The sequence below is a fragment of the Euwallacea fornicatus genome, chromosome 1 (assembly GCF_040115645.1).
Source record: "Euwallacea fornicatus isolate EFF26 chromosome 1, ASM4011564v1, whole genome shotgun sequence".
In the NCBI taxonomy this organism is placed as follows: Eukaryota; Metazoa; Arthropoda; class Insecta; order Coleoptera; family Curculionidae; genus Euwallacea; species Euwallacea fornicatus.
Window position 1 is genome coordinate 4,431,768 of NC_089541.1, and position 23,135 is coordinate 4,454,902.

Below are 23,135 nucleotides of genomic sequence, written 5' to 3' on the forward strand. Positions count from 1 at the left end.
ATTCCAAAAACTGGGGCTATGAATCCAGTTTAAGTCATAAAAAATTTCTTTTATTACCCTGTGAATCTAATTTTATTATCAATTATTTTTTTAAACATTTTATGAAAAACGATAATTCCCATTCGCCTCGTTGCAATTATTCAAATAAACATTCTGAAAGGTGTAGTGAATTAAATATTTTCTTCCAGGGTATAAGAGAAACGCTGCTGCTTATGTTTTCATGACAATATGGTGTAATAATAGCTACGACGGGGTATCTTTAAATACACATGCGCAGCTTTAAATATTTTTGTTTTTTGCTAATCCACTTTGAAAATTAATAAAAAAAAACATCAATAAGAATTATAAAATTAAATTTTGAAAAAAAAACAAAGTAGGAAAACATGACTATTAATTATTACTGAAGGCACTAAAGAGGGTTTAGCTTTTAATTCTGGTCTAGTAAGTTTTTGTTATTGTTATCCCACGAAGGCCTTTAGACATTGTTCAGTTGGGGGTAATCGACGATATGTACAGAATTTTTAACATACCAGTAGTTTGAGATTTCTAACGATTTATAATAATTAAAGACAACATTTACAAATATGCCCCAAGTCTGTAACTAATTTGACCACGCTTCAATAAGCAAAGAGAATATATTCAAACACGAAGCTGTAACAAATCAGTTGCAGATTTACGGTAGCTGCAACAATTATTATTCCACAGTAATTGGAAAAAATTAATTAACTAATTATTGTGGTTTCAGAAAGGGTTGAGTAATACTTAATTTTGATTAGGCATGGGTAATTAAAACATGCAAAGTGCTATTTTACCGGTGTTTTCTAGCTTCTTTAATGAAATGTTTTATATAACTTAAATATGATAATTGTGTTTTTCTTCCAGATTCTTAGTAATGCCCAACCACACCAGAATGAAAAGATTTTTTTTAGATGGTAAGTAACTGTGTAATTTAAGGTTTTAATTATTTTTTGTTAACAAAACAGTTTATATATAATTTTTTTGTCATAAATAATTGTTACAATTTTTGAATCTTGACACTCCTGTTACCTACCCAACTTTCATACTCGATTTGTATCAGGCTTTACAATTATGTTATTTGTAAGATTGCAACATTGTTAACATTAAACTACTTTTTAATGAACGGCGCCATATGTTATGAATAAATTAGACCGAATACATATCTATATATACAATCGACTTCAATAACAATTATTTTTGCTAAACAAAGTAGTATGTTTTTGCTTTGATGCAATGGTTTATCATGAATTAGTATTAGATTTTGAATCTTAGAACTTTAATGTTTTTTTTTTCGTATAATTTAAGATTTGCTAGTAATAAAACTTAAGATTTGATTATTAATCATCTAAAAATTTTTGAGAAATCTGCATCTGCTAAAATAAATAAATAGGTGCAAATCTGTATTTTTTCTGTTCATATTCAATTCGTCTTTCTGAGTCCAACTGGGATGATATACAGCAGACTATCGTTTTGTGACATTTTATAATAGAAAAATCGACATTCTTTAGAAAAGTTACTTTGTTTACACCATCTTAATGCAATAATAATTAGTGTTTCATACACCGGGATCAATGTACACAATTCTTATGTAAGTGATAGTTAGTAAAAGGTCATGACCGACTGGGCTTAAGTACTTTATTGCAAAATATTGAACTTCTACCAAGGTTGACTTCATAAATTAAATTAAACTAAGTGCCAGATGAATTCAAAAAATTCCCCTCTCTGAATAGCTACAACTTTGGTATTTCTCTGCTGATGGTGGATTTGCATCCAACTATGAACAACGCTATCCGTGGTAAATGTATTATTACTTTCGGTTGTTTTTTTACATTTCTTTTTCGTTTTATAATTTGCGAATTTAAAACCGTCTGCGCATATATTTCGGAGCGCTTGTGAGGTATTTTTAATAATGAATTGAAAAAATTGATGAAAATTATTCATTTTAATGTGGTGCAAAAAGGAGTTTATCTATACGAAAAAAAAATTCATTAAAAAAGTATATACCCAACACTAGTGACGCAAAGACCAACGATGATGTTTTCAGTCTTAGACTCCAGATATCAAATCGGCATTCAATGTAGGAATTATAGATATTTAAAATTGGGTAAGCTTTTGGCTGTTTCACTTCATATGGTTCACAGTTTATGATACATATGCATAAGAATTATAAACCTTTCCTCCTTCTAAATGTAGCTTTAATTGCGCTAGACGAGAACTAATTTGGGATCATCCTCAGGGAAGTAATCCCGAGGAGCTACATTAAACTGTACAATAAATCATCAAGAGACCTATTGTAGGATTAGTAATAGGTCAAAATAACCTGTAATTTTCTTAGCAACCTCGAGCGGTGAGAGGCGATTTGTGGCTACTTACATATTTTGCAGAACCAAATATTGATTGGCTGTATGTGGTGAGATAAAGTAAATCCGTGATTGCTTTTTAATTGAATTTGTCATTCCCATAATGGGCACTTAGTTTTAAGCACCTTAATTAGCCGAGAATTCCTGGGGTGATTTAAAGAATCGGGGAATGGAATGGGAGAATGGTAAAAGGCAACCAAGGGCAATTATCCATAATGCGTATAGCATAAATGTGCCGTGGTACAGAATGCCAATTTAACTTTTAAACAGCTGAAGGACTGCACAGAAATCTGAAACTTAGGTACTTTTATCTCTGTAATCTATCACTAGTCGATTTATGGACATACGAACTTTTCTTTAAAAAATTACCTGCAACGTCACCATTTTTTTTGCCAGCGCTGATTCAAGGGTACTAGAAGACTGCGAGTGTGGAAAACATCATCATTTCTATTAATATTAATCCAGACAATCTCTATCCATCACAGATGTAAATGAATAATTCGTAGCGATAGTTGATGTATCTTACGTGAGTTGCAATCTTTCCTGTAGTTCCCCGAGTGTCTGAATCTACGTGTGATCTAATTATATGCATTGTAACATTAATACCGCCGACAATTTGAAAGTGGTGAAACAATGGGATTAGAAACTAATGTCATACTATTATATTCGATAAGCCAATTTAAACAAAAGCAATATAAAATAAAGTACCTCTCGACAACAATGAGGCTATAATTTGTTTCAATGTGAAAAAAATGCTGGTCCATTGGCCTTATTGATAATTCACAATCGCCATCATACTAAACAAATTCAATGTGCTAAGTAGAATGCTTATTTCCGTCAAATTATTAGTTGATTTTGCCATAATTCAATTTGCAGGCTGCAATTCTATTGAAATTGCCCATATAGGCTAGAATTACTTATTAGGAAATCGTTATTTTGTTACCAGAAGAAAAATGTTATGGTTTTTTTAATGAATGGGGAATTGTTGACAATGACACGAAAAGTTCAAGAGAAAACCTCAAAACAACTTCTGAAATCAATAATCGCAATATTGGCGATTTTATGCACCATTAGAAACCACAGAAGGTCTTATGTTTTATTTACCTACATGAAATGAAGGACATAATATAGCGTCGTGTTAGACTTTCACGCATTTCTTGCAATTCGAAATTACAGGCAGATTCTCGAATGAATTACCGTAACATAAAGATGGAGTTATCAAGTCGTCAATAAAGGACGAGTTATGCAATATAATTAGCTAATAGTAGAGTGTGCATATTGCCAGGGGCTTCACCGGTTGATTTGGCATTTCAGAAAAATTATTACATAGTTTACAGTTTCAAGGAGAAAAATGTAATAATTATTGTCAGGATTATCGAGTTCTATGATAATTTTCATTGCAACTCAATTGGACAATTCTATTTTCCACAATTTTCTCCCAGTTTAATTTCTTCACATTTTTCTCGTTAAAGCACCCTGTTTTCGAAAGCTTTCTACCTTTCACAGACTATCACTAGATGACATGAAGATTTCTCTCCCTCATCCTTGAACGCGCAGAGACATTAATTCGCGGAGGACTCAGCCAACAAGCGACACGAGCATCCCTATGAGCATCGCTGATCAAACTTAAAACAAGAGATTAATAAGTTTGAAGTGTTGATAAATGATTAGTGCGATTAAGCGTTTCTGATGATACCTCGGTAACTATAATGTTTTTATAACCTTTCATGAAAAATGAAACTGTGGTTCCCTGATTTCATAAGATTTACTTTTTTTAACTGTGCCTCACGCTGTTATGGAACTTTTAGCTTTAAGAGACAGATTAAGATATATTATTCCACTTTCCCCGCACATTACCGTGGTTTTAGCATCTATTTATAACTTAAACAAGCCCATTAACTTATCTCCATTTTAAACATGGCAAAATCACGCAGCTTGGAGCTTCCTGGACACGAGCTTTTACGCAACTTGGATTCCGAATACATTTTTAATCCCCGAAATCATTTTCCCAAGACCCAGTTAACCATCATCGATCGCAGATACAGAAGAAGTGGAAAGTGGTGCGATTTGCTATTTACAATCGAATTTTATTTATAAATCCAGCTGGCAGTTTTTAAGTGCAATTCGGTTACATAACATTTTTGAAACGGCTCTCGCACCACTTATTACGTAATGGATAATGTGCAGTTGTCTTTGCTTAAATTAATGAATTGATTGTTGAATGAAATCACGGTTAATGGTGCATACTATACTGGTTGTTTAGGCAGGTTTGTGAAGAATTTTTTTGGATTTAAATGATCGATTTGGGGTCTATAGTTTATGCTGAATTTTTAATTGAGAGAATAATGTTGCTCCTATGCGTGTAGGCTAGCAAACGATTCGGCCCATACAGACGTAAAATTCAGGCCCAATTTTCAAGGAGCTCTAATTATATAAAACCGATTCGAGGAACTGAGAGGTGGTTGGATATCCTCCTCTCTCTTATATATCACCCCGATTTCCTAATACTCTCGATCTCACCCGTCCAAAATCAAAAAGGCACAGAGAATCTGCACCCTCTACTATTATCACACAATACAAAAAAGGATACTGCTCGTAGTGCTGAAATTCAGTGTTCTGAGAAGTCGTTTAGCCTTCGTTGCAGGGTCAGACCTCCCAAAATTTATATTATTAGTAGTAGACAATTCATAAACTAGCGAAGAAGTTTTCTGAACGGAATGCAGGAGGGAATCCTAAACTGAAACCATTAATTTGTGTCTAGCTTTTTTTCATTTTCTCATTGACATTATACATCCTCCAAATCCATTTTCAAATCTTCATTTCTGTTGAGCATCCATGAGATTTGAAATTTAATGATAATCATTGTTTTATCTCGTTTCCCAGAGCCACCAAGAATTACAAAAGAACGTCGGTTTTTACTCTTTTATTTTTGCTTCTTAACTTCAGCTCCACAGAACTTCCAGAGTCCGCATTTAAATATTAGAATTCTTCTAGTTCCCAGATTTTCTAAAACTCAATAATTTACCTTTTTTCTCAGGGATGCGAGAAACTTTGAAAATAGAGTTAGAATAAGGGATTCTATGGCTTTGTTCCACTTTCTTCCAGAACTATCACGCACTCCTCCAATACACTAGGAAAATTGCAATATGCTGTAGAATTGTTTTTGCTTTTCTCATAAAGGTGATAAAGATGTTAGACCAATATCAAGAGTTCCTTTTTTAGCATGGATACAAATTCGTTCAGTTACATTAATCCTTTCGACCGTTAATTCAGATAGTGCACTTATAAATATTGCAGTGCCGGAATTCATCCGTCATGATTCCAGAGAAAAAGCATGAAAATTATTTGGAGGTGCGATATGAGGCACCTCAAATCTCAGTCAATCCAGATGAAGCATTGTTTTAGAAAAATCAAGTCACGCCAAGCACGCTTTTTCAAGTAATTCCCTATTCAAGTCAAAGTAATTTATGCTGACGTTAAACTCCTTGACTTAATGTTATTGCTATGGTTCTTCCACGCATTCTTACACATTATCAAAAAATTTCGTTAAATAACAAAATTTCTTGCCGATATTTAGAGCATTTGCGTCATATGGTAATATCAATGACAGCAGTAAGACGGAATTTTTATTAACGTGTTATGTGAACTACCGCATTCAAGCATACCAATGACTTTTACCTTCCGCGTCCGAAACCGGAAAGAATTCCTTTAAGCTCATTTTTAAACAAGTTATTGAATCCTTTCTCCTGTTAAAAGTGTTTCATATTCCTAAAAAAGTCATCACACTTAAAAAAATACCTCCAGTAAATTTATCTTCAAATACCAATGGATGAGGAACACGATTGCGATATATCATTACACAGTTTGGAGTATTCCACTAGGTTCTGACATTTAAATACCGTCTTTGAACTTACATTGAATTGCAGTTTAGAGCTTTAAATCATCTTGCCATAAATCAGTGAATAATGCATAGTTTGGCCATGTTTCTAATTGGGATTATGTCAGCTTTAGGCGTTGTGCAGATCGGTTACAGATCACTGAGTTGCTAGATAAATGGGAAGGTGTAATGAATTGGTTTCCTTAACCGATTGAACTGTGAACTAGAGAATTTTAAACAACTTAAAACAGTCAGATTGTTATTGATTGATGGGTTATCAGTGCATCAAGGATTGTACTATATAAGGGATTTACATAATACTTATTTGTGGAAAGGTAGAATGATTTGTGAACATGTGTGCTGCAACTCACGAATATTTGTGTAATGCCCCAACGCAGTCTATTATTATCAAGATCTGCTCCTCATTTATATTTGCTAAATATGTTTAAAATTTTGCACATGAATTGGAAACTGGGAATCGTGGTGATTAATAAGTGCTCAATCATTTACTTGATAATAAAAACTGTTATGCCTTGTTTCCCTATGTTGAATAATATTTCTTGTCAGAAGAGGTAATTTTTAACGCTTGTTGAATGTGTATGAATTAATTCGGTTGCTTTTTAATAATCTGTGCGACAATAACTGTGCAGTTTTGGACTTTTTAATTTTTTTGTTATTTCTCAATACAAAAAGCAATTATATGGCAGTTTTTTATATATTGGGACGCTTAGGGCAATGCAGGGAAAATAGGAAATAACAAAATGGAAGAGCAATATAGTAATAATATTCATCATTCTGTAAAAAGGTTTTCCCAAATTTTTGCACGCGATTGAAATGAAAGTTTTAATTTTGCACATTCCAATGTGTACCATATTCGACGATGTATCGCGCGAATGGTCATTTGGACTTAAAATATCCGTCGAAGACGTCTTTCGAAAATGTCCACATGGCGCCCAATGTTCCGTCCTTCACGTTTTTATCAATGTGAAATAAACCAGGATGTTTAATGGACTATAATGTTTAGGGACCCATTTCCTCGTAAAGTAAGAGTTAATTGCATACAATTTTTTTTTAAATATGAACGCAAGCAATCAAAATACGGCGCCATTTTACCATTTCAGAAAAGCACCTTTTGCTGCCATTTTGAATCCCGATATCAACCACTAATATCAACACTGATTGAATTATGATCACGCGATGTTTTTTTTTACAATAACCGGAAACGGTAGGGGTTTTCTGATTTCGAGAAATTTTCAGTGTCAAAGCGTACTAAAAAAGCGTGTCTACATGTTAATTTCCTCTTCAACATCCTGAACCTAAATTTGCAGACTCGGCAGAAATCCGCATCTGCTCACTCTCTACGGCGACCAGACCAAGAATAAAAACTATCATGATTACAATCGCAGTTTCCTTCCTCTGCATGACCTTTCCCAGCAGTTAATATTACCAAAGTCAAATTAGTCACACATGTACTTTACCTCAAACCCCACATAACTTATTAAAAATAATGGTGTTAGTACACTTAATTATAGGATTTTTAACCGTATCTAAAGATCGGAAGGATGTCCTTCCTGACACTGTCTTTGTCTTAAAGATGTGTCAAGTGCGTGTATGAATAATAAATGCAATTAAATATGTTTTAATTAAAACTCGGGTTTTCAATGTGAAGTTGATTGTTGTGGCAAGGATTTTATGTAGAAATATGTACGTACATATATGTATATGATTTTAAGGACTTCGTTCTATTTACAAGAAGTCGGTAAAGTTTAACGCCAAATACATGATTCGAATTTTAGAAATAATAGTGTATTATACACCTGGATTATGAAATATATTAATCTGACCCGAACATCAAGTTCAAATTCCGAAACGATCTGAGACCTGAGAGTCATAAATATTTCACAACCGCGTTATATGTATATACGGGTTTTTTTCGCTACTAGACTTTATAAAATTGCAATAAACATACCTAAATTCCGCATACATTCAATCTCAAACGGTAAAAAATATCATGTCTTAAGTCGTAATACGAATAGTGACACAATTTGATAGTCATTTCCATGGAACTCATAAATAAAACAACAATGGGGATAATGGCCGATTAAATCGCTAGGTAAATAATGATACATATACAGGGTGTTATTTAAGCACTTGACCGAACTTCGAGGAGTGATTCATTGAGTGATTCAAAGACCAGAAGTTCATACAAGCATAAGTCCGGTAATGCTTCGTTTTCAAGATACAGGATGTCAAACTTTTTTTTATCGTTACATGTTAAAAAAAAACTTGTAAATTACAGGAAGACGCAAGCTAATGTGACGCTGAAACTTGGTGACAGTTTTTAATGTAGTACAAGGGAATCTTTTAAGCGAGAAATTGTCTTCTTTTGCTAGTGGCGGGCATTGGGCTAACGCTGTAAATGTAACAAAAAACAAACAATAAAAACGCTTTATTAAAACTAAACTTAAATAAATGGTATGCATTTTTTGAAAAAAAATTTTAACAATAAATAAACGCCAAATTACAACAAAATCGGCTAGATGATTATTAAAATTTTTAGGAAAAAACGATTTTTTTTAAACTTGGCATCCTATATCTTCAAAATGAAGCATTACTGGACTCACGTTTAAATACACTTTTCGTCTTAGGATCACTCAAACAATCACCCCTTGAAGTTTGGCCGCGTACTTAAATAACACCCAGTATGTGCATATCACTTTCAATTCCCATTTAACTGTTCTAGAAAAAAAGTTAAAGAAACCTATTTCACAGCCATTCAGTACACCCAATAATCATGTCTTATAGAGCTAGGAGTAGAAAAAATCAATTATTGTCTTGCATGGTAATTATTATAGATGACTTTACGATTTTAATCTGCAATAATTGTTTTGAATATCAATTAATACACCTAAGACATTTATTAGTAAATATTACATATTTTGGCGGTTAATTGGATTAACATTGGAACCACTCATGTGGAAATTATTTAATCAGATTAATCGCGTCGGAAATGTCCATTTCAATTCTCATTCTCTCAACCAGCAATGTACACCACAAGTGCAAAAGTGTTAGGAAACTGGCAATTGGATTAAAGAATTGGAATATTTTGCACAATATAACAAATTTGGGTCTTATAAAATCGAATCGCAGTGATTGCAATTTAACCTTCACCGTTGAAACTTAAGCACGAATACAATCAATCTCTTTCGACACGCTCTTCAGCTTAGAGAGCACTATGGTGCGTCATGGTTGGCGATAAATACCGTGTAAAATGGAACTTAATACGATGTTGGTATGAAATAAATGTGTGTAGCTTTTGAATCAGATTGTTATCGAGTTTTAAATCAGGTTGATACTCGTGTTGACTGTATTAGTATCGAAGAGAGATCAACAGTGGGTAAAGGGAGGAGCGCCAATAAGTCAAGTTGCGACTCGTCAATTTATTAATTATCGTTAAATATCATATCGCCAAAGCATATCTTGCTCTTCTGGCCAGTAAACACATTATTTCCATGAATTCTTATTTATTTTTTCTGTATAAGCATCTGATGGTTCTGCAGGTCGCACTAAAAGCAGCAGCAGTGGCGGTTTCAGTATCCCACCTATCATTATAATAATAATAATTTAAAATTACATTGTTCAATATATACCATATTGCCGACAATCACTAGAATTACCATTAATAAGATAAAATATTACGTGGCATTATCAGATAAAACCCGATTTACTAAATAGCAGATTTCCGTTCCATATTTGCAGCAGGTGTTGCAATTTTCACTTATACTGCGCATTGCTTTTGATGCAAAAGGAAATTTCTGTGATTCATATGAAAGACACCTGGATAAAAGCAGGAGGTGAAGATGAATTTAAGCGATTTGCGGAACGCCCATATGGCTTTACCATAAAAATCAAGGATTAATATACCGCCCAACCCATGTAAGATTACTGCCGTGTACATGATACTTCCTCGTTAAACGTTACCTACGAACAATCGTCAGGGACACTATAAATAGTAACCTTTTTGAGAATGATACGTCGTCTTAGAATAAATTTGATAGTCTAGATAATTTTTGTATGCAATTTTTGTAATTTAACATAAAGGGTGCAACAAATTTGCTACAGTATATGGAGAGCTTCCAAACCATAATCTTCAAAACTCTAAGAGATACAGGGTGTAAAGGCTAAATAAAAAAACAATCGCAATTAAATTTAGTTATAAGATTTTATTTGAAATTGGGAAAATTTTCATTACTTTCGAAATATATACGGGACGTTTCTTGAATGTTAGGCAAAAATTTAAGGGGCTATTCTCTGAGTAATTTTAAAAATTTTTTGCCCTTTGACGATTTTAGGAAAAATGCTTTTACAGATGGCCTAGATACAAGGTAAAAAATTTTTATTGACTAAATTTTTTCTTTTTTATTAAAATGGTTAAAATAAGCCTAGCAGGATAGTATGAATCTTGAAAACAACACTAGTAAACACGTTGAACTTCATTTAACCAGGTCCAAATTTGTCACTTTTAATAATTTTTTTTTATCATGAATACCTATACGAATGCTGAAATGACTGAAATGCGTTTCGTGTACGAACTTGCCGGTGGAAATTCGTTACAAGCCAGGCAATTTTACATTGAACGATTTCCGAATCGTAATATTTCCAATCGAAAAATATTCGAAAAAAATCATCTACGTTTTCGTGAAACAGGTACTTTAAAATGAAGTGGAGGTGCAGGAAGACCACTGACAGTGAGAACGGTAGAATTGGAAGAAAATATGCTAAACGTAATAGAGGAAAATCGAGATACTTCTACTAGAAAAATTGGAAAGGCTTTGGATGTTAGTAATAAGGCTCTGTGGAAAGTTTTGAGGAAAAATGTGTTGTACTCGTACCACACACAACGTGTTTAGACTCTCCTTCTTACAGATTTTCCCTGAAAGATTGCATTTTATTAATGGCTTTTGCACACATTGGTGCAAATTTAACAACTACTGTCGTTGATTCTTTTTACCTATGAAGCAAATTTCTCGAGAAATATAATAAGAAATTTTGATAACAATCATGCGTCAAAGCTGGCGGTAGGCATTTTCAACAATTATTTGTACCTTTTAATAAATTTCATGAAAAACATTTATCACCTTGTGTCTAGGGAACAAAGCATTTTTCCTTAAAATTTACTTAAATCGTTAAAGAACAAAAAATTCCTAAAATGACTCAGAGAAGAGACCCTTAAATTATTTCCTAACATTTAGGAAACACCCTGTATAGAGTGGGAAAATCTAAATATGTTGTAAATTTCTTCTCGACACATGCAAGGTGATATAAATTTTACAAAAGTAAATATTTTCCACCTTCTACTGAAATACATACTGGGGGCCCTACTAGAATTCCCTTTTTTAAACCATTATTAAAAATCTAGTCGATGCTGATTTCTGCAGAATCATCTTTTAAGAAGGGACTTTGAAATATGCATGTAAATTTGATATTGAATAAATTGCGAATTTCAAAACTTATACTTGAATATCGACTACCAAAAAAATAACGTTTTACGGTTTTTTTTCGTATTCGTTTTTGTAGCAAATTAAAGGTTTCTTAAAGAAAGTAAAATGACCATCGTCTAAATAATTTTGCTGCACTTTTTGTACCTTTGCAAACTACTCCATTTTATATTCAGTATTGCTCTTAAGTTTAAATAATATAACTTTTCCCCATTTTGATCGAAAAACCTAATTAACCTCCATAGCAAATTACACGTAGTGTTTGCTAGCAAATAAGACTATACTTAGAAAAAGCTCAATTAAGTAGAAAACTGTTTTTAGCATAAACAGGATATACGAACATTTTTAAGAACGTGAAAACGAGAATTAAATTTAAAGTTATTACAGGATTAAAACTCAAAATGCGTTTAAACTTAAGAAAATTTGCGAATATTCCATTGTTTAAGTATACATATGTATTGTATACATCAATCAATGTTTTTTTCATACATATTTTTTGTTTTTTCAGGTGTACGATGGTTGTTCCTCTTACAGTATGGGTTTATGGTGCTATCACTTGAAGCAGGAGTAAGTACGAGACTTAGAATAGAGTGCTTCAATTTTACGTAGATTTAATTACGTCCTAGAATTTTAGTCAGGTATTCATAAGGTTCTGAAAAGAATCAATTAAAATCATTTGTTTCTTCGCATTATTCACCTCATATTGTTGCTTGAGTACTCTTTTTCTCTTCGATATATACTTAATTCTCTGCCTGCGTTAATAAATTTATCACCTTTAAGCTAGTTGTTAGAGCCAAATTTACACCTAATTGCCTTTCGAAGTTGCTGAGAAATTCTAAAAATTCACATTTCAAAATTTTTAAAAATGGTTGGATACGATTACCCAGAAAGTACAGAAAATCAATTTTAGCAAATCACTACATATTGTTTAAAAAATCACTTATTGTATGAATTTACTCAGAAACAAAATTCAATATTTCCGTATGAAAATTCTAAATGTCTTTGTCATCATTAACCCGAAAATTATTAAATTACTTTCCTTTACAGTACACAAATTATTAAAAATTGAGTAATTTTTTCAATTTTTTAAATCGTTGAGTCGTAAATTATATATTGTTCTACTTCTGGGCGTCAAATTAGGTGTGTGCTAATTATTCTATTTTTAGTTTACAATGTAGATATCGTTCAATTTGTTATCTATTTAATAAGATTTATTAGTGCCACTAACCATTATTATGTAACTGACTACAAAGTAGCTGTCTGTTGGTTTCCTGGTTAAATGGTCCCTGCTGAGACAACATGGGCACCTAATGTTTAAAACGTTGAACATTTACTAATAAACAATTAATAATCATTATGCACTTGTGCTAGATAAAAGATAAATACTATACAGTAGTACATGTATCTTTTATTTGTCGCAGGATCAGTAATAATCATTAAACAGGGGTATTAAATATTAGGTACGCTGAAGGTGGCAGATAGTTGTTAAACAAAATGCCAGTGTGTATTGTGAATGTCTCAATGACCTGATTTTCGTCATGTTTTAATAACGTACTACTGGATTTTACCTGAAAAATGTCTTTATTATCAAAAGAGAAAGGTTTTATTTTATTTCACAACTTTATTCTTAGTTTCCTGCCCTAATAAAAAAGGAAATTGGCAATAATAAGGGACAGTAGGTCGGTTTGACACCAAAAATTAGAGTTCCAGACAATTAGTTGTCTAATATAGCCCCAGAAGTACCCTACCTAACAGTTAAAGAAGAAAAAAAAATGGAAAATATCATTTTATTTCTCGCCACAGTCTCCTTTGAGATTGGCACATTTTTCCCAACGATGTTGTATTGCTTCTACAACTTGTTTATAGTAAGTAGCTTCGAATGTTTCAAAATAGACGTCAACCTCGGACTCCACCTCTTCATGATTCAAACAACAAATTACTTTCCACCGAGTCATTTTTTCAAGTTTGGACATAAAAAATAATGCGTGGGGGCTAAATCTGGCGAATGGGATGGATGAGGAAAAAATTTGAACTCACGTTGATTGATTTTGGCCATCGCGATGGTGGAAGTTTCGTCTGGTGCGTTGTCTTGATGAAACAAAACTTTCTTTTTCCAGTCTTAGTAATAGAAGACAAAACACGTTTTTTCGACTTTAACTGGATCGTGGCTCAGTTCCCATTACAAAAAAAAAAACATTTCTTCTATTATGTATTAAAGTGGGGTGCGCTAAGTCGTACCTTCGTACATCCCTGTTAGATACTACATTTCTTAGGAAGCCAAGGCATACAATGGTCGAGCTTTGCGAAGCCTACGTAAGATAGGTATAGAAAGGGCTAAAGCTAAATTAACCTCAATGAGAAATGCGTGCCATATGGAAAAGTAGGATTTTTTGATTTACTTATCACTAATAACCTTGGGAAAATTAAAATTCTCTCCATTTGACACTGTTCGATTATTATTGCTAACATGCATATCGTTGCCAAGAGCGACGGGCGTTATTGTAACTTTACGGCCCGTTACCGTAAACTCATTGTTTCCGTCATGGAAAATAAAATGCAAACAAACAGTTTCGATGCATTTGTGCATAAACAACTGTTACCGGTGCATTACTTGCACTATTAATTATTAGCCAAATATTGTTTCCATTCATTTAACGTACAAAACCACAGAATAAACAATGAGAAGTTCAAAATTGCCGTCTATATTAGAACCTCTCGTAAAGAAACAATTAGCGAATTGTTAACGTTTCGTAAGTCACATGGGAACCAGGAAGTTCCACACGAAGGAAATTTAAAAGAGATAATATCTGATTTTAGAGTATAAATTCCATGATTTATGAAATGATAACTTTGGGAAATTTTTCGAAAAGTTCTCATATAAGAAAAATGGTTTCTATTCTCGGTGATGATCGTCAAAAGGCCGATAACTCTGGCATATGATCGAATCGTCAATAAATGTGCAATTGACCTTATAACTGGGCATGTATGGAATTAATTCAAATTAAATTGTTATTCAGACTTGAAGGAATTTGATGGGAGTGGGTGGCAAAACGAATGGGCATGACATAACTTGTCAATAATAATCTTATTAAATTGTTTACGAAATCAGAAGTCCATTTATATTCAAAATCTAATCCTCTTTTCCATATAACATCTCAGAATGCGAATTTAAGGTGTAAAAAAAGCAAAGATAGAAATTCAAAAATCCGTCTCGTGACAGAACCAAATTTTTTCTTTTGTTAAATTGTATTGAATTTGAGAGTGAATAGTTCTCTCGTTGGAGCTTTATTTTTCATTTTTTATTAATTACTTTTGTGTCCAATATAGTAATTTTTTCTCTCTTGTCTAAATATTTTCATCTGCCAAACATCTCTTTTATTTTTACACACTGTGTTACTCTTTTGTAGATAAGATTTTAAATCTAAAAATTTTCGAGACATCGAAGACTAAGTGGCGGAAACGGTCAAAAAGTGCAGAAAGTAGGTGCAACCGCCTTTGGAAATTTATCTAAATCGAATTGATGAAATGCAACTTTATTTTCGTTGTTCTTCACATTCTCCCTATCACTATGAGTTGCCACACTATCCAATTTGCACCAAACTATTTTTAAGCAACATCTTACTACACCCCAGACAATTTCTTCATTGCATTAGCATAGTTCGCGCGTTTTTGCTCTACTTACCCTAACAACCGATTTTCTTAATATTCCTCTTAATTTGATTTCTATATCAATTTCAGTGGTAATATCGGTAATTAATGAAAGAATAATAGCAGTCAAGCTTAATTGCTATTTTGAAACTATTGTGCACAATCTGATTGAAATTTTCGTAGTTTCTGGACTTCGACAATCTACCCGACACGAATTTTACCTGCCATGGAAAAGTGATCGGAGGATACTATGCCGACATAGAAACAAATTGCCAAATGTTTCACGTTTGCACTAAAGGACAAGCAGATGAAAGCATGGATATTAGGTTTCTGTGTTTAAATGGAACCGTCTTTGACCAGGTAACACGCAATTTAAGTTAACTGAATTCGCACTAATATTTTTTTTCCCCAAGGAAACTCGAGTTTGCGAACGAATAGACGAAGTTGATTGCTCAAAATCTGAGCAGTTTTACAGCTTAAATTTGGAGCTCTATCAACACTCAGCACCCAATTCTGAAGGTAAAACTGCGGAAGTAAACTGCTGAAACTTTAATTACTCATTTACCAAAAATCATTTTCTATAGATAACCCCGAAGTTCCTCAAGAGACTGAACAGCCCCATGTGGCTAAACCAACTACCACTGCCCCAACCACCACCACTAAGACAGCTAAACCATCCCACTACTTCACTACTCCTCGTCTTGTGGGGACTACCACTGCAGCTAGTGCGATCTCTGGGCACCACTTTCCAGTGAATACTCCAGACATTCGCTTCAATCCAGAGGAGATTAACATTAGTTTAAACGCGGGAGCTCCTCCTAATATACGAACAAACCACTTTCAATCGCATCACAGCTTCGACGATGTGACTGATAATGATGAGCAGCAAAGTGTGCGCTTACAGAAACCTGAAAGAACACGTGTTAGTGCGTCTTCCACCCCCACAAGTATTTTCGCCATACAACATAGTGATAACAATGAAAACAGTGACATTAGTTTCGGGTTTTCCGATGAAGAGTTTAGAGCTACTGAACATTCGAGACAACCGCAGTTTTTGATTCAAACCAATAGTTTCAGACACAGTCAAAGTTTTCCCCCCAGTGCCAACCAATATCACTTTAGATCCACTACTCCAAAGCAAACTTATCACCAGGAAGTTAGTCCCAGTTATACCACCAGTCGGACTATTTATTTAAACCCCTTGAAATCATCACATCACCTTTATACAAATCACCATCCAAGGACTGAAAAAACACCTCAAAGGGTGCAAATACCCATCCCAGTTCTCCCTACTCTGCCTCCATTAACTTTCAGCTCCCCAGCTCCCTTCAGTCTTCAACATCACATTGAAAACAAGAGATACACCAAGGACCACCCATCTCCCCCAAGAATAATAATCAGCGCTAGTGCTAGTGTTAGTGATGCCAGTGGTAGGAGACTGAATTATTCTCTAGGAACTATTGGAGCAGCACAAATTCTGGATAATCCCCCTACAAGCTATGATGAATACAAAGACACTGATGTGGGTTTAGATCCGTTCTATCATGATGTTCCGAAAATCAAACGAAAAAGGAGGAGCATTGATAATAAGAAGCAATTGAACCCTTTTGAGGTAATCAGGAATGAAAAAGAGGCAGTTGAGGTGTTGAAGTTCTTGTTTAATTGGTACCAGAGCCATCAGGCTACAGCAACAGTGCCTCCGGCCACTAGTCCAGTGTCTTTAGACCTCATTAGGAAGATCAATGATGAATTGGCTCCACCTATAAAGGAGACGTTGGAGAAATCAGAGAGCAGTGAGGTTTATTTTGCTAATTCAAAGGAAGATGCGACTGAAGGAATAAAAAGTAATGGGTTGTTTAAGGTTGATAGCAAGTTTAATATTCTGAATGGGCACGATTTTGGTAAAGATAGTAAAAACGTTCATGATATATCTAAAACTGAAAATGTTGCTGTGAGTGAAGAGAAGAGAAGAGTTGGTAAAAATGCAGTAGAGATGCAAGGTAAGGAAAAAAGATATGAAGAGGCAATTGTAGAGAAACCTGTCAAATTGGAAGAAAAGATGGATATAGAAGATTTTACTAGCACTCCGCCAAAGAGGTTCAATTCTGAAGATTACGTAGATGATAACTATGAACCTCTAGTTTATAAAAAACTTGACGGTGAAAAAGTCATATTAAAAGAAAATCCTAAGGGATTTAAACCAAGTAACCAAGTTCCAATAGGTGCTTATGAGCTATACACATATGTTAACATCAAAAATCAACTGACTACACCACCAACAACTACAACTGAACTGAATTTATTGCAAGTTCCTCAGAAAAACTCGACTGAAGCTGATAGACATACGGAAATCAATGTGATTTCTCAAATTCGTGAAGAAATTAGTCCTCGACCAAACTCTTCAACCACTGAAGTTTTTCCTTCACGTCACTCCAGACGAAGAAATCGAGGAAGACAAAGGCATGTGGATAACTATCAGGAAGCTAGTTACACCTCCAATCAAGTTAATAATGTCATTGATAGTAATAAAAGAAGCAGAGGAAGAGGAAGGTCAAGATTTAAAGAAGTTTCCTCCACAACATCTAGTACTACTGAGAACGTACCATTGCATAATCAGTTGTTCAATACAGAAGTAGTTTCCACGTTGAGGGTTGATGTCGATGTATCACCTAGTAGCGTTGAGGCTAACGAAGTTATTGAAACTTCAAGTCAGGCTGCAAAAGTTGTTAAAACTACTGAAGATTCAATTGAAATATATCATCTTCCAAGAGATAATAATTCTTCAGAACCTGAACATAATTTTACAACAAACAAAACTGTCAATGAGTCTACCACATATAGTACTGATTCTAAGGACGTAACTCTATCAACGTTAAATTTTATTACGACCATTCATGATGTTGAAACTTTCAACAACACTTTTTCAAATAGTAATGGTTTGCCTGAAACGGAATTTACAAATATAGATCCAAAAACTGATTCAGTCATTCTAGATTTTCTTCATCATCAAGAAGAACCGTACCATAATACAGAAGCCGAATCTACAACTGTTGCTCCAATTACAGAATATATTCATAATCAAGAAAAATCGCACCATACTACAGACGCAGAATCTACAACTGCTTCTCTAGTTCCAGAATATATTCATCATCAAGAAGAATCACACCATATTATAGATGCAGAATCTACAACTGCTTCTCCTATTCCAAAATATATCCATCCTCAAGAAGAATCACACCAAAATACAGAATTTGAGTCTACAACTATTTGTGCAATACCAGAATCTGTTTACCATCATCATCAAGCAGAAGAACATAGCTCTGCAGTCACCGAGTCTACAATTGTAATTCCAAAGTCAATTGATCATCATCATCAAGAAGAACAACACCAATCTACAACTTTAGAATCTACAACTGCCTTTTCAATTTTAGCATCTGTTCATCATCATCAGAAAGAAGATCTCCTACAGCCCTCTACAACTTTTGAGCTGACAGAATCGACACTCTCGAAGGTTACGCAGCCCTCAGTTTCAACTTCAAGTGATCCCTCCTATTTAATAAAACTCTTGAAGTATTTTGCAGATTCTGACACTATTTATGCTCCTGTTACTGATTTACCAAAGGTATCTTATGAACCTCTAACTGAAAATCATATGACTAGTATTCCCTATTTCGTTACCCCAGTCACCACTAATAAACACGAGACTACATCAGCTATCCTCTCTACTGTAAATTTTCCTCCCGAGGAAACACAAAATAAAGGAAGTTTGTTGGAAAAGTTTTCTAGAGATCAATATAGTTTGGAAGAGTCTAAGAGTATTATTGACGATACCACTGCTACAACTCCCTTGATTAATTTTGAAGATAAGTTGAACTTTGGAACTACATTTGAAACAACTACTGTGAACAGTAAATTTTCATCTTCTCCCATTACATCCTCGAATTATAGGTTATATGATGATGTCTTTATAGTGCCAGAATTATCAGAAGCTAATACTGAACCAAGCACCAAAACTACCTTCTTAAATGAACCAACATTGACAACTTCTTTGGAAGACCATACAGAAACCACATCATTCCCTACTGTGGAGGTAGCAAAATCCATTTCTCTTCCAGTATCAATTTTGGACTCACATTTTAATAACCCACATCATATAAATGATTTGCTTAAATCTACTACTTCGCAACCCGAGTTTCTCCCTTCAACTAACGTCATTTCAATTTCTACTGAGAAATATTTTGAAACCACCTCAATATCGCCATCAAACCGTCCTTCTCAAAAAGTTAATTCTAGTCATTTATTCCAAGTATTATTGGAAACCACATCCACGCCTCCAGTTACCGTCACCATACCAACTATCACTTCAAAAAGAACTCGTCCTACACGTCGAAAGCCTGAAAGCAATCCAAGAAACATCTTGGGTAAGCATAGATTTAACACTGAATTGATCAGTAGAAGAGCCACCGAAGCTCCCCTACTCAAAAGTGCCTCCCCTACCAAAACCAGATCCGAATTGGCAAAAATGCTTCTTCATACTACTCCACTTTCGAAAAATTACTTTTCCTCTAAAATGGAGAAGAACTATGTATTTAACTGTTTTGGAAAAGAGACGAACAGATTTTACGCGGATCCCAGAGACTGTAGGCTGTTTCATTACTGTACTCAAGGATACAGTAAGAACCAGCTATTGGACTTGAAGTATGTTTGTGATCAGAGAACCTTTTTTGATGAGGATAAGTTAATTTGTACAAAAGTTAAGCCCGCTAAATGTTTGTAAATAATTCGAAAGTACGTTGGAGAGTGTGTCTAATTGTCTTTACTATTATTTATTTAATTTACTTATTGTATAAAGATTGTTGTTAGCGAAGGTTGCTCAAAATATAAATAATTTGTGGGCTTTAGTAGAAAGATATTGGTGCTTTTTCGGAAGAACAACTGTGTTTTGAAGATAGTAAAATTATCTCTATATTAACTTTTTCCAATCTAAAAATAGCAGTTTCTTCCTACATTTGCCCCGTCTGCTCTATTCTTATGAGAAAAACTAGGGGTGAAACCGTGCCGAAAAGGATTTCTATAAAACTATTTCATTTTTATATAAATTTTACGCTGAAAATATCTTGCAAGAACGTTACTGGTAAACATGGGACCAAAACAAGAATTTCCTAAATCCACAGAGAAATGTCTTTTGACGGTTTTTTTTTATTAGAAATTTTCAATCGCTTGCAAATTTCTTGTTCGTTATTTATTCAGGACTTAATCTGTTTAGTTCCTGTTGACTCCCGCAATGTCTAAAACTACATTTACATGTAATACTGGTTGATTTTTTCGATATCTCAGGCACTTGCACGGCAAATTTAAGATGAATCACAAGAATTTAAGTCAAATATTTAGATTAAATCTTGATTTGTTTTGGAATGCTTCATGTACATATTTATAAGAAGTCTCACTCATTGAGACTGTTTATGCACATTTAGTTTCGCTTAAATCGACCACCGCTTATACTTAACCAAAACTAGTGAACTCTCAAAAATCGTCGATTTAATTGAACTTTTCTGCACTTTGTCGACAATTAGACAACTTTTCCTCACATTCCTTCCGTAGTATTAATTGCAAATAGATTATAAATGGGGTGTATACTATTTTTATGACCGACCTAAATGCTGAATTTAACTCTTGACATTGTTATAAATAATACTCATAGAATAATATATTATTTAATTAAAAAAGTCTCATTGTTATAAATCTGTTTTATTTTATACGAAAACGCCCCATAGATAGAGGTATCACATAGAGACTCATCCCCCTTCCTCTCCAGCAACCTTGATGGCAATGTAGCTTGCAGCTGTATTTGGTCAAAAATGTAAAAAAACTAATCTAATATTCTAATAATCTAATTCTATTGGAAGAGCCAGAGCAAAAATAATGTATCCCTATCCTTGTTTACCGTATTTTAATAAATTAATATAACAATACACTAAGTTTCTTAACAGAAACTAAAAATAAGTGTTACTTGGAAGTTTACCAGTTTCTTGTTCTTGACATTTGGTGAATGTATAAAATTCCATGTGAGAAAAGTTTAGTCGAGGCCATCAGTGGTTGATATTGGGTAAGGTAATGCCTTTAAACCTTTAGGAACTGTTATTTTTAACTGCGTTATCGTCTTGGAAACATCTAGAATTAATCAACTAAGGATCTGAGAATGACAATTACTTGACGTATAACTCAAGAACCAAATAAATTTCCTTGGAGTCACTAAAAATTCAAGATTGCATTATTTTGGAATGAGTCAAGATTCGTTTCCTGGCTCTTAGAAATTAATCACATTCTCTTCTCTTGAGTAGGAAGAATACGTTCCCTAAGATGTTTACACTGCATTTTATAAAGCATAAAGACGAATAATTGTTCACAATTCACTTGGTTTTTACTCGACTTTGACTCGTATCGATCAGGCAATTTAACAGCTTTCGAGTGTGTTTTACAGCCTTAAAAATAAATGACGAAACAATGTAATTTTTTCAATTTTTTAAAATAACTGTATATCACTCCTTATATTGAACCCAATGTAAATTTTTTTCTTGTCGTAAACCGGTACCGTGAATCGCCTAGTGAGCTGTGCGCTCGCAAAAAGGGCTGCAGAAGTTTTTTAAACGGTTCGAAGCCGCTGTATGATGGTTATCGATCGATCTATGAGAAACACCTTTGCAAAAAACAGGTTGTAAAATTGTTTTTATGTTTTTGTACCGATATCATTTGTTAAATGATTCAGTAGTGTGTCATCGCGGCGAGGAACAAGATGTTCATATTCTAGAATTAAGAGGATAATCGCGGCAGTACCACACCTGATATTTAGATAGCAATTTTTTGTTAAAAATTCGCCTGAATTACAAAGGTGTAACTTAAAAAATATGTTGTCTGAAGTTTGAGGGTACCACGTTGATTTGTGTTCGTTTTGGAACCGTTTGTAGTGAACGCTTTTAGAGATTTTGTGAACATGGAAAAAATTGGTAATCGATACGCGATTCAATGCTTTCATTTGAAAGATCTTAGGCTATCCAACATAAACGCTAAGCTAGATTCCATTATGGAAAACTGCTCTATTCTTAACAGTAAAATATTGGGTGGCAAAGTTTAAACGCGGCGGTACCAGCTACCAAGAAGAGCTCCGCAGTATTCGACCCAATATGTTGACCTCTACTCCAAAAATTGTGGTGAAAATCCATAAACTCTACTGGAAGATCCTGAGCTACAATTGCGCGAGTTAGCAAAGTGTGATAGGTATTTTAGACCGTTTGAGTAACGAAATTAAGGAAAAGCGACTGCATTTTCCAAAATAGAAAGTCTTGTTTCATCATGACAACGTGCATCATGACACTCTCGTCACCGCGATGGCCAAAATCAATCAACTTGGTTTCGAACTTTTTCCTCACCCGCCCTATCCGCCAGATTTAGCCCCCTCAGGTTATTTCCTATTTCCAAACATGAATAAATATCTTGATGAAAAGAGATTTGCCAATTATGAAGAGGCGGAATCCGAGGTTGATACCCATTTTGAAACATTTGAAGCTTCTTCATAGAACACCGTTAGGAAAAGTGTGTCAATCTCAAAGAGGACCATGTTGTAAAATAATGCAATATTTTCCAATTTTTTTTTCTTTAAGTGTCAGGTCGGGTACTTCTGGGGATATCCTCGTATTAATCGGGATAATCGGATGTTTTTGTGTCCCAAATATTGAT

The 23,135-nt window shown here is 34.0% G+C and overlaps 1 protein-coding gene across 1 annotated transcript in view; it reads left to right on the forward strand.

The window, feature by feature from the left end:
* The window catches only part of LOC136350400 (uncharacterized), a 42,095-nt gene extending 20,952 nt beyond the window's left edge, over nt 1-21,143 (forward strand). The window contains exons 2-6 of the mRNA XM_066302042.1: nt 883-932; nt 12,262-12,320; nt 15,585-15,761; nt 15,815-15,920; nt 15,986-21,143. Coding sequence (XP_066158139.1) covers nt 883-932; nt 12,262-12,320; nt 15,585-15,761; nt 15,815-15,920; nt 15,986-20,178 — 4,585 coding nt within the window. The 3' untranslated portion in view covers nt 20,179-21,143. The remainder of the gene's footprint in view (nt 1-882; nt 933-12,261; nt 12,321-15,584; nt 15,762-15,814; nt 15,921-15,985) is intronic.
* The last annotated feature ends 1,992 nt before the right edge of the window (nt 21,144-23,135 follow it).